Source organism: Myxocyprinus asiaticus, chromosome 17, assembly GCF_019703515.2.
Source record: "Myxocyprinus asiaticus isolate MX2 ecotype Aquarium Trade chromosome 17, UBuf_Myxa_2, whole genome shotgun sequence".
Taxonomy (NCBI): domain Eukaryota; kingdom Metazoa; phylum Chordata; class Actinopteri; order Cypriniformes; family Catostomidae; genus Myxocyprinus; species Myxocyprinus asiaticus.
Window position 1 is genome coordinate 46,153,795 of NC_059360.1, and position 16,640 is coordinate 46,170,434.

General features: G+C 35.9%; 1 protein-coding gene across 1 annotated transcript in view; it reads right to left on the bottom strand.

Annotated features, from left to right (window-relative positions):
- LOC127455192 (runt-related transcription factor 2-like) overlaps positions 1–16,640 on the bottom strand; it is a 94,783-nt gene that overhangs the window by 12,661 nt on the left and 65,482 nt on the right. Inside the window, exons 6-7 of the mRNA XM_051722874.1 lie at positions 13,976–14,152; positions 7,954–8,115 (exon numbers count right to left, since the gene is read on the bottom strand). Coding sequence (XP_051578834.1) covers positions 7,954–8,115; positions 13,976–14,152 — 339 coding nt within the window. The remainder of the gene's footprint in view (positions 1–7,953; positions 8,116–13,975; positions 14,153–16,640) is intronic.

Genomic DNA, 16,640 nt, shown 5'->3' on the forward strand with positions numbered 1-16,640 from the left:
GGCACAAAAATATTTAATTAACTGCTCATATGCTTTCTGAATAACACAATACTTGTTTTTTTTTTTCAAGGGACGGCCGAGAGTAATGCTGCAAAAATGCCATCAGTAAAATAAAGATCTATATGCAAATTGAACTGTGAGAAAAGCCACTGATGTGCTGCTCAATTGTTTTGAGTTTTGCTTTTGGCTATTTGTTTCTTCACTCCTGTTTGGTGAATGTTCTCTGGGGTTTGTATTTAAATGCGTTGTGTGCATTTATGCTCGCATGCATAAACACGCATCCTTGCATTTGTTTGAATATCAAAGAGAAATGTCGGAATAAACTGGGAGCGCACATGGAAACGCTTAAAGGAAAAAACAGTTTCCACAGGATGTATAATGAGCAGTCTCAGATGTGGTGGCATGTCTGCTATTAGCCAAAGAGGAGTGATCTACTCTCTTAGAACCACAAGAGTGTTTTTAAAACGTATAAACCACTAATGGGCTGTGACTCGCTGAACCCCAAGAGAGAGAATCCCACAGCAGTGTCTTATCAACTCCTCATCTCGCCACATCTGTCTATTTTTGCACGCTGTGTTCATCATGATCTGCTTTTTAAAATGGTGCCGCCTGGTAAATTAAAGGTTGTAAACAAACAAACAAACCCAAACTCCTCTCCTCTGCTCTTTTCTCAAACAAACAAACCTTAACTTTTCATTTCTTTTCTATTTCCTTTCCTCCTCCTCTAAATCAATCAAACAAATCCAAAATGTTCCTTTATTTTCTAACAAACAAACCTTTTCTATTCCTTCCATCAAACAAACAAACATACAAACAAACAAACCCATTCCTCCCTCTACTCTCAAACCAGTAAACAAACAAAACCAAACTTTACTAATCCAGAATTTCCTTTCATTCCCAACAAACATTTTTTTTTGCCTCACAAACAAACACACCATTTCTCTTTCCAAACAAATCTAAACTTTTCAAATTCTAAATGTTCCCTTTCTTTAATGTCCAAAAGTTTTCTTTTCGTCAAACAAACAGTTTTCCTTTTTTTATTTTCTTGCCCTCAAACAAACAAACAAACCCTTTCCTTTCTCGCATCTCCTCAAACAAACCATTAATCAAACAAACAAGCAAATCCAAACTTTTCAAATCCAAAATGTTCCTTTCATTTCAAACAAACAAACTTTATTTTCTCTTTTCATTTTCTCCTCTCAAACAAACAAACAAACCCTTTCCTTCATTTCTTCTCCTTCCAAACAAGCCATCAAACAAACAAACAAATCCACATTTTTCAAATCCAAAATGTTCCTTTCATTTCAAACAAACAAACAAATCATATTTTCTCTTCTTTTTCTTCTCTCAAACAAACAAACAAACCAACAAAAACAAACATTAATTTCTTCCAAGCAAACCATCAAACAAACAAACAAATCTAAGCTTTCAAATTCTAAATGTTCCTTTTCTTTAATATCAATCAATTTATCTTTTCTTTCTCTAAAGCAAACAAACACAAACTATTTCCTTCCTTTCCTCTGCTCCCAAAAAAAAACATCAGACAAAAAATGTAAATGCTTTAAATCCAAACTGTTCGTTTCTTGTCAAACAAAATGCTTTCCTTTTTTATTTTCTTCCCCTCAAACAAACATACAAACAAACAAGCAAACAAACAAACCATTTCCTTTCTCTCCTCTCAAACAAACCATCAATCAAACAAACAAGAAAATCCAAACATTTCAAATCCAAAAAGTTCCTTTCATTTCAAACAAACAAACCTTATTTTCTCTTTTATCCTTTCAAACAAACAAACAAACAAACAAACAAACAGACAAACAAACAAACCCTTTCCTTAATTTCCTTTCCTCCCGAACAAACCATCAATCAAACAAACAAACATATCCAAACTTTTTAAATCCAAAATGTTCTTTTCCTTTCAAACAAACAAACCTTATTTTCTCTTTTCTTTTATCCTTTCAAACAAACAAACAAACAGACAAACAAACAAACCCTTTCCTTAATTTCTTTTCCTCCCAAACAAACCATCAATCAAACAAACAAACACATCCAAACTTTTTAAATCCAAAATGTTCTTTTCCTTTCAAACAAACAAACCTTATTTTCTCTTTTCTTTTATCCTTTCAAACAAACAAACAAACAAACAAACAAACAGACAAACAAACAAACCCTTTCCTTAATTTCCTTTCCTCCCAAACAAACCATCAATGAAACAAACATATCCAAACTTTTTAAATCCAAAATGTTCTTTTCCTTTCAAACAAAGAAACCTTTTTTTTCTCCTCTCAAACAAACAAACAAACAAACAAACAAACAAACAAACAAACAAACCCTTTTCTTCCTCCCCTGTTCTCTCAAACAAACAAATCCATACTTTTAAATTACAAATGTCCTTTCCTTTCAGTCTCCTCTCACCCTGTTGCTGAGGTACAGTAGTTTCAGATGCCGATAAATCCAGTGGCATATTTCCCGTCAGTGTGTCTGCTTGTGAGTGCAGCCTCACGATTGACAGCTCAGAAAACTTAAGAGAACATGTGTGGCCAATTATGAGCAGATTGTCTCTCAACGTTATCAGTTCTTGACATTTCAAACCAAACAAAAAAGACACTTTAGGGGGACAGCAGGCAGAGACGAGACCCAAATCACAATTCCAAAACAATGACAGAAATTCAAATATACAACCTTCAATCACTATTTAAAATGCCCTTCCTGCAGTAGATGTTCATGAAAATGAACTCATTATGTTACCAGATCTTGCCAAACCTTTTTGGCTAAACTTCATTCACTTTGTATTATGGAGATAATGTGGTCTAGTAGCTAAAACTCAAGGTTGGAAATCAGACAGTTGCTGGTTTGAGCCCTAGCACCATTGTGAGCTTTAACCTCATGTAGCCCCAGGGATATTTTTGCTGTTGCTGATGTTTGCTAAATGACTACTTTGAAAAGACACATTAGCCACTAACAAATATACTATGTAAATACCTTGGTGTGTAAATATGGCAATCATTCAGTACCATGGTACCATAGTACCATAATCAAAATACTGTGGTAATACGATGTTTTTTGGACATATACCATGGAATTACTATAGTGTTCTATGTAGTACCATGTAAATACCTTGGTACATGAAAATGGTAATCATTCAGTTCCATGGTATATATCAAAGTTCTGTGGTAATACCATGTTTTTTTGGATATTCACCATTGTAGTACCACGGTATTCTTTGTAGTACTTGAGAATACCATGTAAACAACACCATTGTACATGATTATTAAAGTCCTTTAGTACCATGGTATTTATATTTGCCATTGTCCAATGGTAATTTTCCATTTATTACCATCTGATACCATCATTGAACCATGGTGGCACAAGAGGCAGTCTCCACAAAACACATGTGAATGCTTGAAAAGTGCTGTCATCAAACCAACTGTTACAAATGGGTAAATCAAAGTTCTTAAGCTCCTCAATGTGATGTGATCCCACTCGGATAATTCATCACTCTTTTGTGCAATATTATGCATGTCTTCATCTATGTCCTTATCAGTCACCGGCTCTCTGGCTGCATGGCGTAACGTGACCCCACGAGAGTGAAGAATAGCTGTGCAGCGCAGCCGAACAGCTGCAGAGGGAGCGATGCATTTGGGGACCAGTCTTCTCTTCGAGTTATACAGGGGAAGAATAGAGGGCATTAGGACCAAGAGCTGCGTGTGTCTCTTTGAGGTAGGAACAAAGGCAGACATCTCCAAGATGAAAGGCGGGTGAAATCTAAACTAATCAAACCCAACGAGGCATCTGGCCGCGGTTCAAAAGGCAGCCACACCAAGAAGTCATTTAAACTTTCACGTTTGCTTCAGGCTCAAAGAAAGCAGTTAGGGTGGGGAGCCAAAGAAAAAAAAAAAGAGTTCAAAAACCAACCTGGAAGAAAGTCAAACAGGTGTATTAAAGAAAAACATCCAAGCTACATGTTTGTTTCAGTATGAACCCCAAAGGGCGGGCGGTCCAAAATCTGGTGCCTATTTAATTAATCAAAGCACGGTCACAGCGATCCTTTCGAAAGTTTTTGGACTCAAAAGCGATTACCTTTTGAGATCTGTGAGTCAGAAACTCTAGTCTGTTTTATTGTTCCTTTTCAAAGTGTTTCAAAAGGGAGTTAAGTTCAAAGACTCCATTGGAAAGGATGGGGGTTATGGGAGATATTCTTTCAAATGCTCTCTATTTTTAAAGGTGCTACCACTTGGAAAGACATTCACCCATGGGCAATGTAACAAACGCTTACAAAGCAGAAAGTTAACAGTGGAAAAATGCTTTGATTTGATTTCAGGCGCAAATGAGTTGTTTGGAAAAAATTTTCATGGCTGATGCGATCAGCTGAGAAAGTAAAACACAGACACATTTAGATACTCGATTTCACACATTCCTGAAATGAGAGGTTGGCTGAGGATACGATTAGGCCCAGAGGACAATTTTATTGCTCAGGAAACTCCAGAGTTTTCAGTTATGTTTTATATAAAGACATGAAGCAGAGTTCACAACCCATTTGACTTCCATAACGTGACGTATTTCAATGAGAAAAAAGTTTGGGTGGGACTTGATTTATCCATTGTGAGTTGATTGGATGGTGAAAAGTGACATTTGTATGATAGGTGGTTGGCGGGGGTAAAAAATATGAGGGATTGATGATTTCAGAGGCGCAATTTTGATAAAAGATTACAAAGAGAAATGATTACAAGATTTTCTTCGGCATAATGTGCACTGGTGACTTGTGCACACAAAGACCGGGAATTCGTATTTAGAAAGTAAACAGGGAGGGGGCCTGGGTAGCTCAGTGGTAAAAAGACACTGGCTACCACCCCTGGAGTTCGCTAGTCCGCTAGCTCAAATCCCAGGGCGTGCTGAGTGACTCCAGCCAGGTCTCCTAAGCAACCAAATTGGCCCGGTTGCTAGGTAGGGTAGAGTCTCATGGGGTAACCTCCTCGTGGTTCTAATGTGGTTTGTTCTCGGTGGGGCACGTGGTGAGTTGAGCGTGGATGCCGCGGTGGATGGTGTGAAGCCTCCACACACGTTATGTCTCAGTGGCAAGGCGCTCAACAAGCCATGTGAAAAGATGCGTGGATTGACGGTCTCAGACGTGGAGGCAGCTGGGATTCGTCCTCCACCACCTGGATTGAGGCAAATCACTACACGACCACGAGGACTTAGAACGCATTGGGAATTGGGCATTCCAAATTGCGTGAAAAAGGGAAAAAATCCCCCCAAAAATTAACTAAATAGCGTCAATTTTGATTTCATTTTGACTTCTGGGTCATTAGGTTGGCTTGAGAAAGCCAACTTACTGAAATTCTATTTAAACATTATTATTATTAGTGGTGCTTGCGAAGCAAAGCATCACTATTGTAATCTCACGTACTTATTATTATTCTTCTTATTCTGTACAAAACTTCTGCACCTAACTCGTCCCGCACCGTTTGTAGTAGACCCATGAATTAGGTGTCAAATCGACCGGCCTATTGACGACACCTGTGCTATGACCTTTCTAAGGGATTGGGGGTATGGTGCACCCCTGGGGAGCAAAAAAGTCCCAAAAATTTCCCATAGGCATACTATGGCAAGGGTCTCGCCCATGAAAACATTTTTTTCCCCTACTATGGCAGTCAATGCAAGAAAGTTGTCATCATATCTCCCAGTCAGAATGGCATAGAGATATGGGGGCGGGCTCATTTCAATCGGGCTACCAATCAGTCTTTAAGGATCATCTTGGAAATGGTGTAGCCACGCCCTAGCAACCATTTATGGCACCTTAGCAACTGCCCCCATAGACTTCATTTCAAAATGGCTCAGAAGGATATCTTCAGAACAGAATGTCGTAGACAATTTGGGATTGGCTCTTTTCAGTCAGATTAGTAATCAGCCAATAGGAATCTCTCTGGTCACTGGCTAGCCACACCCTAGCAATTTAGAGCACCCTAGCAACCAGCCCTATTGACTTCCATTAAAAATGTCTGAGAGGGATATCTTTGGATCAGAACATACTACAGACATGGCAGGTGGCTTATTTCACGTGGATGAGCAATCAGTCTTCATGTATCCATTTGAAAAACTACTTAGCCACACCCTAACAACCATTTAGAGCACCCTAGCAACCATCCCCACTGACTTCCATTCAAAATGGCTGAGTGTGATATCTTCTGATCAGAATGTCCTAGACACATGTGGGTGCTCTCATTTGATTCGGGCTAGCAAGCCGTGTTCGAACATACCCTGTGTTTGGGGGTAAAATGTACCCCAGGGGGTAAAAAGGGGGGCAAAAAACCGTACCAAAAAGTCCCAATGGGTACTATGGGAAGAGAATTTTGTTCCTACTATGGCAGTCAATGCAAGAAAGTTGCCAGATCATATCTCCCAATCAGAATGACATAGATACATGGGGGCAGGCTCATTTCAATCGGGATACCAATCACACTTTAAGTATCACCTTAGAAATGGCATAGCCATGCCCTAACAACCATTTATGGGACCCTAGCAAACACCTCCCATTAACTTCCATTCAAAATGTCTCAGAAGGATATCTTCAGAACAGAATGTCATAAACACTTGATGATTGGCTCTTATGAGTCAGGTTAGTAAGCAGCCAATAAGAATCTCTCTGTTCACTGGCTAGCCACGCCATGGCAACCATTTGAGCACCCTAGCAACCAACACTATTGCTTTCACTTAGAGTGTGATATCTTCAGATCAGAATGTCCTAGAGACATAACAGTTGGCTTATTTTAATTGGGTGAGCAATCAGTCTACAACTATCATCATGGGAACTACTTAGCCATGCCCTAGCAACCATTTAGAGCACCCTAGCAACCAAACACCATTGACTTCCATTCAAAATCACTAAGATGGTATCTCAGGATCAGAATGCCGTAGAGACATCCGGGTTGACTTATTTCACTCAGGATAGCAAGGAATCATGTTAAGTATCACCTTGGTAACTGTCTAGCAAACACATGGGCTTACCCTATCAACCAAGTAACAGTACACATATCTCTGCACCAGAATATCGTAGACAATTCCAGGTTGACTTATTTCACTCAGGAGAGCAAGGAGCCTCATTAAGTATCACTCTGGTAACTGCCTAGCAACCACATGGGGTTACCCTAGCAACCAAGTAACAAATCACATATCTCTGCATCAGAACATCGTAGACACTTCCGGGTTGATTTATTTCACTCAGGATGGCAAGAAGCCTCGATAAGTATCACCCTGGTAACTGCCTAACAACCAGATGGGGTTACACTAGCAACCAAGTAACAAATCACATATCTTTGCACCAGAAAATCATAGAGACTTCCAGGTTGACTTATTTCACTCAGGATGGGAAGTAGCCTCGATAAGTATCACCCTGATAACTTCCTAGCAACCAGATGGGGTTACCCTAGCAACCAAGTAACAAATCACATATCTCTGCACCAGAACATTGTAGAGACTTACTGTTTTGTTCAAAAATAATAATCATTTATTATTATTATTATTATTATTATTATTATCATCTCTAGATGGTTACTCCACTTTTTTTTTTTACTTTAAGCCCCTGAAAAAAATATAAAAATGATTTTTGACTTTAGAAATTAAAATTTTTTACTATAGAAGAGTTGTATTCAAGTAAATGTGTGAATTGCAGTTTTTGTGTATTTAAAAATGTAAAACAAAATTAGTGTCACATCATTGACCCTTATATCAACTGAGATGAGACAAATGAGACACAAATGTGACATGAACAAATGAGATATTGCTGACATACAGTAAGTATATAAAGCTATTAAATGAATGTGTATAGCGTAGTTCAGATATTTTGGTTGCATAAGAAACTGATGAGAAATATTTGAGGTCATATTTCACCAAAGATCTGTACTACTCAAGAGATCTCGTGTGATTCTTCTTCTTTCCAGAGTTGCATATGTTTACCTGAGAGACGTCTCGGCACGTCGCTGATGGTGGGCAGGCCTGTGGCGCGGGTGGAGGACAGCGGTGTGGTGGAGTGGATGGATGGCGACGTCATTTGGCTCAGGTATGGGGTGTAGGGCTGCTCGTACGACCAAGGTGGAGAGGACTGCACCTGCCGAGGATCTGTGGGAATGATAAATGAGACGCTTCCAGTTGCTGAAAGTCACCACCAACATCTGCAGGATCCTAAACAACGTTTTTTATGGGTGTGATTGTAGCCTCTTCATTGAGTGACCATTTTAGTAGGCAGTGTTTTTACAACTTGACTTAAGAGGTTAAATCTGTGATGTTTACTAAAATAGCCTTAAAAATGACCAGTATCACACAACAACACAAACATCAAATGCTTTCAGGGGTGAATCCAACAAAACTTGTCAAGAACATATCCAAGTCATATTTAACTGCAAAATCAAAATCAAAAACAATAACTATATTTTAGGCCCATTAAGATGGTTTGCATCGTGACATTATTTTCATGACGAATGAAAACATTTCACTTCAAATTACTCTTATGCGAGAAAAATAATGATATATTACTGAAATTCTTAAAGTAGTTATACATCATATTTGTTGTATTTGTTAGTATTTATAGTACTGCTTTTAATTAATGCTAATTTGAATAAAAAAATATAGTAAATTAATTATATTTTAATAAAAAAAACGATAAAAATTTGTGTATATATTATAGTTTAGATAAATAACAAATAAATAAATAAAAAAACAATACAATTGTGTGTGTGTGTGTGTGTGTGTGTATATATATATATATATATATATATATATACAATTATATAGTATAAAATGTCTTTTAGAAAAATAATATTTTAGTAAAATAAAATTTTTATAATAAAAAATCTAATTGTGTATATACATATACATTTGTTTTAAAACAAATAAATTATATTTTAATAAAAAACTGTAAAATTATTTTATTAAAATTACATATATATATATATATATATATATATATATATATATATATATATATATATACTGTATATATACTACATTTTAGATAAATAAAAAAATTATTAATTATATTTTAATAAAAACAACAAAATTGTCTATATATAATGCATTTTAGATAAATAACAAATAAATTATATATATTTTTTAATGATCTTTTAATAAAAAACAATAAAATTGTGTGTATATATACGTTTTAAAACAAATAAATAATTTAGATTTTAATAAAAAAACAATAAAATTTTATATATTTTAAATATTATACTGTATCATGTATTACAAAAAAACGTCATTACTGTTGCAAATGATTTTTGAAACTTGTCAGTAATAATACTGATTTAAGTTTCACGAATCTTAAGCATACAAAAAGCTCTTGCTTAATTTCTGACGGTAGTGATAACTTCAGTTCAGTAAGTGAGTCAAATGTTTATTTCAGGAATGATTCAGTGAGTCATTCACTAAATATTTTGTCCGACTGATTGGTAACTTTCTTTTAAACTATTCATTAAAAGAACCGGTTTAAAAGAGTATTTGCTCATGAATCGGACACTTGTCACACTGTGTTTTTGCGTGCAGCCCACGAGGAAATCTTAATAGAAAGAGGTGTTTTCTTGCCATTATTTTGTGATACATGCTCTTTTTATCTCTTTGTATTAAATGTGGACAGCAAGATCACAACTCGGGTAAAATTTATTTACAAAATAATTTATTTTGGAGCGCCGCTGCTGGAAAGCAGTGCATGAAACACTGTATTACAGTATTTTTTACTGTAATATAGCACAACATTACTGTATTTCATTGATGAGAATCACCACTGAGAATTCAAAATCCTAAAGTAAAGTCCGGTTGCTGCCGGCATGCTGCACAAGTGTTTGTAGCTTGCTAGCCTGCTTAGCATTGCTTATTCTTATACTTATACGGATTTAGACACACTCACTCAGTTTAAGTCTAGACTAAAAACTCATCTATTTAGCCAGACTTAATTTATCCATCAACTCACAGTTAGGCTGCTTTAGTTCGGTCTGCCGGAACCAGAAATACCCATCATGATCTACAACTCTGCATAAAATTGAATGGCATCTACGCTAATATTATTCTACTTGTATCCTTGTCTCAACCTCGGGATTCCTATCCCAAGGTCACAAGAACCGGCCAGATCCAGCTCCGTTCCTGCTTGGTGTCGGACTCCACTGCCACGTATCACTGAGTAATGATGACTAAATGCAGCCAGTGCTAGCCAGACATCACTTCAGTCTTTTGACTTCAGAGGATGAACTGATGCCAACTCCAACTGTAAGACATCGGATACTTCATATGCCACTGCCTGAACCTTGGATTTAGGATGGACCCCACCGAACCTCACCGAAATGACCTGCCGGTTGAACTGCGATGCACCTCACTGATCTCTGCCTGCATTACCTTTGACCATTGATGGACTACACTCTAAGACTTTATAGATATTACAGTTTCTTTGAAATGATGTGTGTTGTGAAAAGCACTATACAAATAAAAATGACTTGACTTACACGCTACATTAATGAGAATTTAGGGGTGTTAACTGTCATTAAAATGATCAAAACAGGCTTCATTTTCTTTATGCAAAATATTTTTCTTACTATTTATCTTTTGCACAAGATTCACCCTTGATCAGCCATGTTTAAAAAAAAATAAAAATTCTGAAAGACTTACCAGTATGAAAATGACTAGCTGGCTAGGCCTAAAGTATAAAGGGTTGTGGTATGTAAATAGCGCAATCATAATAGCATGTCGAGTGAGCCAAGAATGGCTTCCTGTTTGCTTTCTACAGTCTTCTAGTAAACATGGTGTCCACTCTGACAGGCGAAGAGACTGGAGGCAATCCAAGAGACTGGCAAACATTATGCAAACTCTAAAGTTCAGAGCGTATGAGACACAAAAATACTCCAATGCGCCAAAAGTGCAGCAGGAACTAATGAAAATATTTGGACAAATGTAATAGATTTAAAGAAATACTCCAGCCCAAAATCAAAATTCTGTCAGTATTTACTCACCCTCATGTCATTCCAAAACCATATGCTGTTATTTTTGTCCATGGAACTCCAAAGGAAACTCCAGAAAGGACCAAATGAACATCATCAAAGAACCAGAGTAGTAGTTCATATGACACGTATGCTATATTCCAAGTCTTCTGAAGCCATACGATAGCTTTGTATGAGGAGTAGACAAAAATGACAGCTCTCAAATCTTATTCTAAATTCCAAATTTTCAAACTGGAGGTCACTATAAACTGATGTTGTATGGAAAATAACTGCATAAAGATGCTTCCGAAATTCAACTGTTGCGTTCTACAGAAGAGAGTCATACAGGTTGGGAGCAACATTAATTTCTATTTTTGAGTGAACTATCCCTTTAAGCTTATGTAAGCTGCCAATTCAAACAAAGAACAAAACATAAAAAATAAAAAAAACAACAACAACAACAGGGATCAAATCAAATAGGGTTTCGCTTTTCTTTCTTTCTTTCTTTTGAAACCTAAATCATAATCTTGCAAACAAGATGATGCATAATTCCGGTAAAAGCAGACAAAAGGATTTGGGATATTCATTTGGCACATCGCCAGTATCTCTTGTTTCAATCTTTGATGTTGTCTGATTCAATTTTTGCCTGACTGTGTAAGCAGATATTTATATTTCTAGCATCATATAGTCTACTTCTCACCCACTCTCTCTTATCTTCACTAGTCTATCTTCAGGAAATCAGGGCTAGACACTCGCTTGAATCAACCTACATGATCTCCAAATACTGATGTTTGTACTGTACACAAACCACAGCGAGTCAGAATTTCAGAAGCCATCATTAAAGTTCACGCCACAGGGCGGCCAGACAGGCTAAATAGTTTAAAGCGATAGTGCACCCAAAAATGAAAATACTTTTATCATTTACTCACCCTCATGCCGTTCCAAACCAGTATGACTTTGCTTTCTTCTGTGAAACACAACAATATCCTGGCCAATCTTTTCAATAAAGAATCATATAAGTAGTCCATACGACTTGCGTGCTTTTTTTCAAGTCTTCTGAAGTGATTTGATAGTTTTGTGTGAGAAAAGGACTGAAATTGAAGTTGTTATTCACTAATAATCTTTTGTTATCTGCTACGACCAGATCATTGAGTCAGTGCGTTGAACTCAAGAAACGGATCAGTCCAATTCATCAATGAATCATTCAGAACGTTTTTGTGAACTGGATCAATTTGTTGCAAAGATCCATATCAAAAGAATGATTCATTTATGAATCAGACAAGGAGAACTAGCGCAATTGTCTATAATACTGCAAAAAAAACAAAAAAATAGATAAATAAACGTATTTTTGTCATAATATCCAGTAAAAATATTGGTAACATTTTCTATGAAGCCCATATTTGTAATGAATTGTAAAAGCATTATAATGCATTAGTAATCTTTCATAATACACCTTATAAAATGTTATAACTTCTCATAAATATTTGTAACCACAATAATAATACATTATAATACTTAGCTGTTCATAGTTATACCTTAGAGTATAATGCATTATAACACAAGCAACATCCAATTTTATCTGCAGAAGTTATAATGTATTTTATATATTTGTAATATATATAATAGGTATGCTTTAAGTAAAGTGACAAAAGCAACGTCTTCTTATAAACATCCATAAGATATTTTTAAGTGGTTATAAGTCGTGCTGGACGTTCTATACATTACACATGCACAAAATACAAAATAACACACATTCAATGTACATTTTGAGATATTATAAAGATACATGGTTAAAATCTATCAGAAACTCTAAATATGTAATGTTGATCATACATGTAAACAAACTGATTCTACACTGGACTCTATTCAGTTAACTTTAATGTATGTGCATCTTATTTGGAGAATTATTTTATAAATAACTTCCATTATATAAGTTTGACTTGTAATGTATTGTATGTTACACATTTATGTTATGGCTGTTTATAAGAAGATATTGCTTTTATAACTTTACTTAAAGCAGGCAAAGACAACTTATAATATCATAAAGCCTTTTGACTGTTTACATTATACAGTGCTTATACGATTAACTTTATTAACTTCTGCTGCGTTAAAATTGGATGTTGCTTGTGTTATAATGCATTATACTCTAAAGTATAAATATGAATAGAGGAAGTATTATAATAACTGTAGTTATAATTATTTATGAGAAGTTATAACTTATTATAAGGTGTGTTATGAAACATTATGAATGCATTATAATGCATTTATATTGCCTTTACAATGCATTATAAATATGGGCTTCATAGAAAGTGTTACCAAAATATCGTGACATCCTTAAACCAATATAAATTTACTCGAGAAGCAAATAGACATATGATTTTAAGTCTTGTTTTTAAGAGAAATCTGACAAGGTTTAGTGAAGTTTATTCTTAAAACAGGAAAATAATTTATTTAACCTATTTAATTATGTTCAGAGTGATTCCCAATGGATACTTTTTTTATTTAAAGAAAAATAAGCTTGTTAGCCTTTAAATTAAGTTTTTTCTCTCACCCCTTTGACAGATAGTTTTTCTTATTCAAAAGAGTTTTTTTGTTTTCATGTTTTAAGCCTAAACTTCTCAAAATTTTCTCAGATTTCTCTTCTTTGTTTTAAGAATGTTAAAATGGAAAACAAGACAACAACAAAAAAAGTGCAGAGAATAATGACTTTTTCCTAACAAAAAGCAATCGTATGGCTTCTGAAGACTTGAAATATAGCGCACATGCTGATTGGACTACTTTTATGTTACTTTAATGGTGCTTTTTTGTCGTTTTGGAGCTTGACAGCCTTTCCGATTTCAATTTCATTACATAAAAGAGCGGCCAGGATATTCTTAAAAGTTTCTCCTTTTGTGTTCCGCAGAAGAAAGAAAGTCAAATGGGTTTGGAACAACATGAGGGTGAGTAAATGATGACAGAATATTCATTTTTGGGTGAACTATTCATTTTAAAGTGAAAGGAAAATACTCTGCCCAGTTTACCTGAGATCTGAGTTTGCCCCTGCGGGTGGAAGGAGTTCGGCGTGGCGTTGAGAGTCGGTCGGGGACTCTGGGTTTGCACGGCAACTCTCATGGTGCTCTGGCGTAAACGCTCTAACTCACTCAGACGCTCCGAGAACAGCGGCGGTTTAGGGGGGTCCTCCAGTTTCTGTCTGTGCCCTAACGAACAATAATACACAGAAATTAAAATGAATGCATCTACTGCTTGATTCTGTCCACTAGGGCTGGGTAAAAATATAGATTTTTCGGATTAATTGCGATCTTCATTTGAACGATACCAATATCAATTCTTAAAATACCAAGGTCAATCTTAACAACTGCATAGTTTTGGCCTTGTCATAATTTTTTTTTACATTTCTTTTTATGTCATAATGTACCAAATTTGAAGGTTCCTTGTATAATTTACAAAATAATAGCTGAGAAATAATTTCTTTCATATGTAAGCAAGCTCAACTTTATAAATTAAATATACCCAAATTAATCAAAATCGAATCAAATCGGAATCAAATTGTATCGAGAGCTTGTGATTCGGAATCAAATTGGGAAATCGTTATCGATACCCAGCCCTACTGTCCACCCTTAAAGGGACAGTTCACCCAAACATGAACATTCTGTCGTCATTTACTCACCCTCATGCTGTTCCAAACCCATGTGACACTTGAAAATTGTCCCCTCCTCCAAAGCTCTAAAATCTCATTCGCAATTCAACATATTCAAACTTGCCGCGATCAGTTACGAGACATAAGACAACCAATGACACAATGCATCTTGATGCACCATTTTTGAATAAACACGAGCACGAATGAGATATGCAGTGAAAGGCAAGATTTTCAGTAAATAACAATTTAATTTTCAAGATTACGAGACTCCATTTAAGGTGCTTGGCAGATGTGGTTATCCTGCACTTTTATTGTATTTACTAAAGCCTTTCAAGGAAACAAAAATTAGAGCAAAGTACTATCTGTTTGTAATAAAATGAGGGTGAATGTATAATGACCGAATTTTCATTTTTAGGTGAACTACTTCACCAGGCATTGAGATCTATTATATATTTGCTCTTTTCCTCTTTGAAAGTGTTTTTTGAAGCCAATGATTAAAAGAAATCTTGATTTTTTAAATATTTTGTTTTTTTTGTGACTTTAGCTATTCAGTATTCAACATCCAATATGCAATGTTTTCCCGCCAAAAGTGTTAGCTACTATTATGTGTAGTTTTTCGCCATTACTCTATGAACCTGCCAGAAGGAAAAGCATGCTAAACAAATCATCATAAATATGTTTTCGACTGTTGATGATCAAAGGGGAGGGTTTCAGCTTTCTAATAACACCTAAATTGAGCTTCTAGTCCACTCAGAGGCCGAGATATTCAATAAAATAATGAGGGTGGTGCTTGAACTGAAAATTAGACTGAATGTCTATGGACGAGCACATTTTTGAGGGTTAAAATACGTTAGAGCGCCACCTACATTTCAGATCTGTATATTGTGATGGAATGTGATAGAGATAAAATTCTTTTTTCTAGTGATTACTGCCATCTAGTGATATAAAATGAGACTTTTCAAAGTGCGGTACAGTGAACAGAACCAGAATTACATATTTACAAAGTTAGGACAAAAAATAAAAAAATAAAAAAAATTCTGTTTATCATTAGATTATAATAATATAATAATTTGTTGCAATTATTCCACAGTATATGTGAATGGTGAGCTTTTAAATTTGAGGGCGACAGCCCAAAAATGCACCAGAGTTTAAGGGGTTAATAAAAATAGATATTGTTTAGTTGCTTTAATTGAACAAACATTGCAATAGGATTGCAACTGCTACCGTGGATTAAACGACAAGACATTAAATCGCATTATTTACAAAATTGCTATTACAGCATGTGTACATCAGTATGTGGGTCACATAAATGAGCTTATCGTTATAGAGATCTCAACTTGAACTTTTCATAATAGCGACTAAAACACAAAAGGCAGGGAACTACATCTTCTTTCTACCTGTCCATACATGCAGTTGTTTTATACTGTGGTGTTGATCCAAAAGACTTCACAGTGAAATTACACAACTGCTATATATTACTATCATTCCTATTATCATGCTTGAAACTATGCGAATGAGTCACGACTATAGAATTAGCCGGCAATGTTTATTCATTCATTTCCCATAAAAGAGGACATACTGAGTCTTCTATCCTGCTATAAAGAGTACGAGTCACGCCATGCTCCCCTTCCCCCTTTTAGTGTATTTGCATGTACAACCCTTCCCATTACATACAGGACACAACATCCCAGTTATAGGACCAAAACAGACCAGACTGCATTGGAACTGAACTTTTGTGTCAATACATGAGAAGAACATATGTTAAAGAGGGACTTTCTAAGTCGCGTTGTCTGTCTAGCTCCGGTCGGTTCCACTGAATAGCTGTAAAGTAAATATCAAACAGAAGAAAAGAGCAACTCCTGCGAAAGCTTGGCAGCTCTCCAATCGGTGGATTCGGAGCCAAAGCTACCTCCAGTCTCGCAAAACCTGATTGTGCTGGAGAGTTAAGCTGAGTAAACACAGCATTTGCATTCAGAGGTTAATGTCGGAGCACTTTGGATCGGGAGAGCTGCGAGTATTCCCTTCAAAAGAAATGCGATCAATACCAC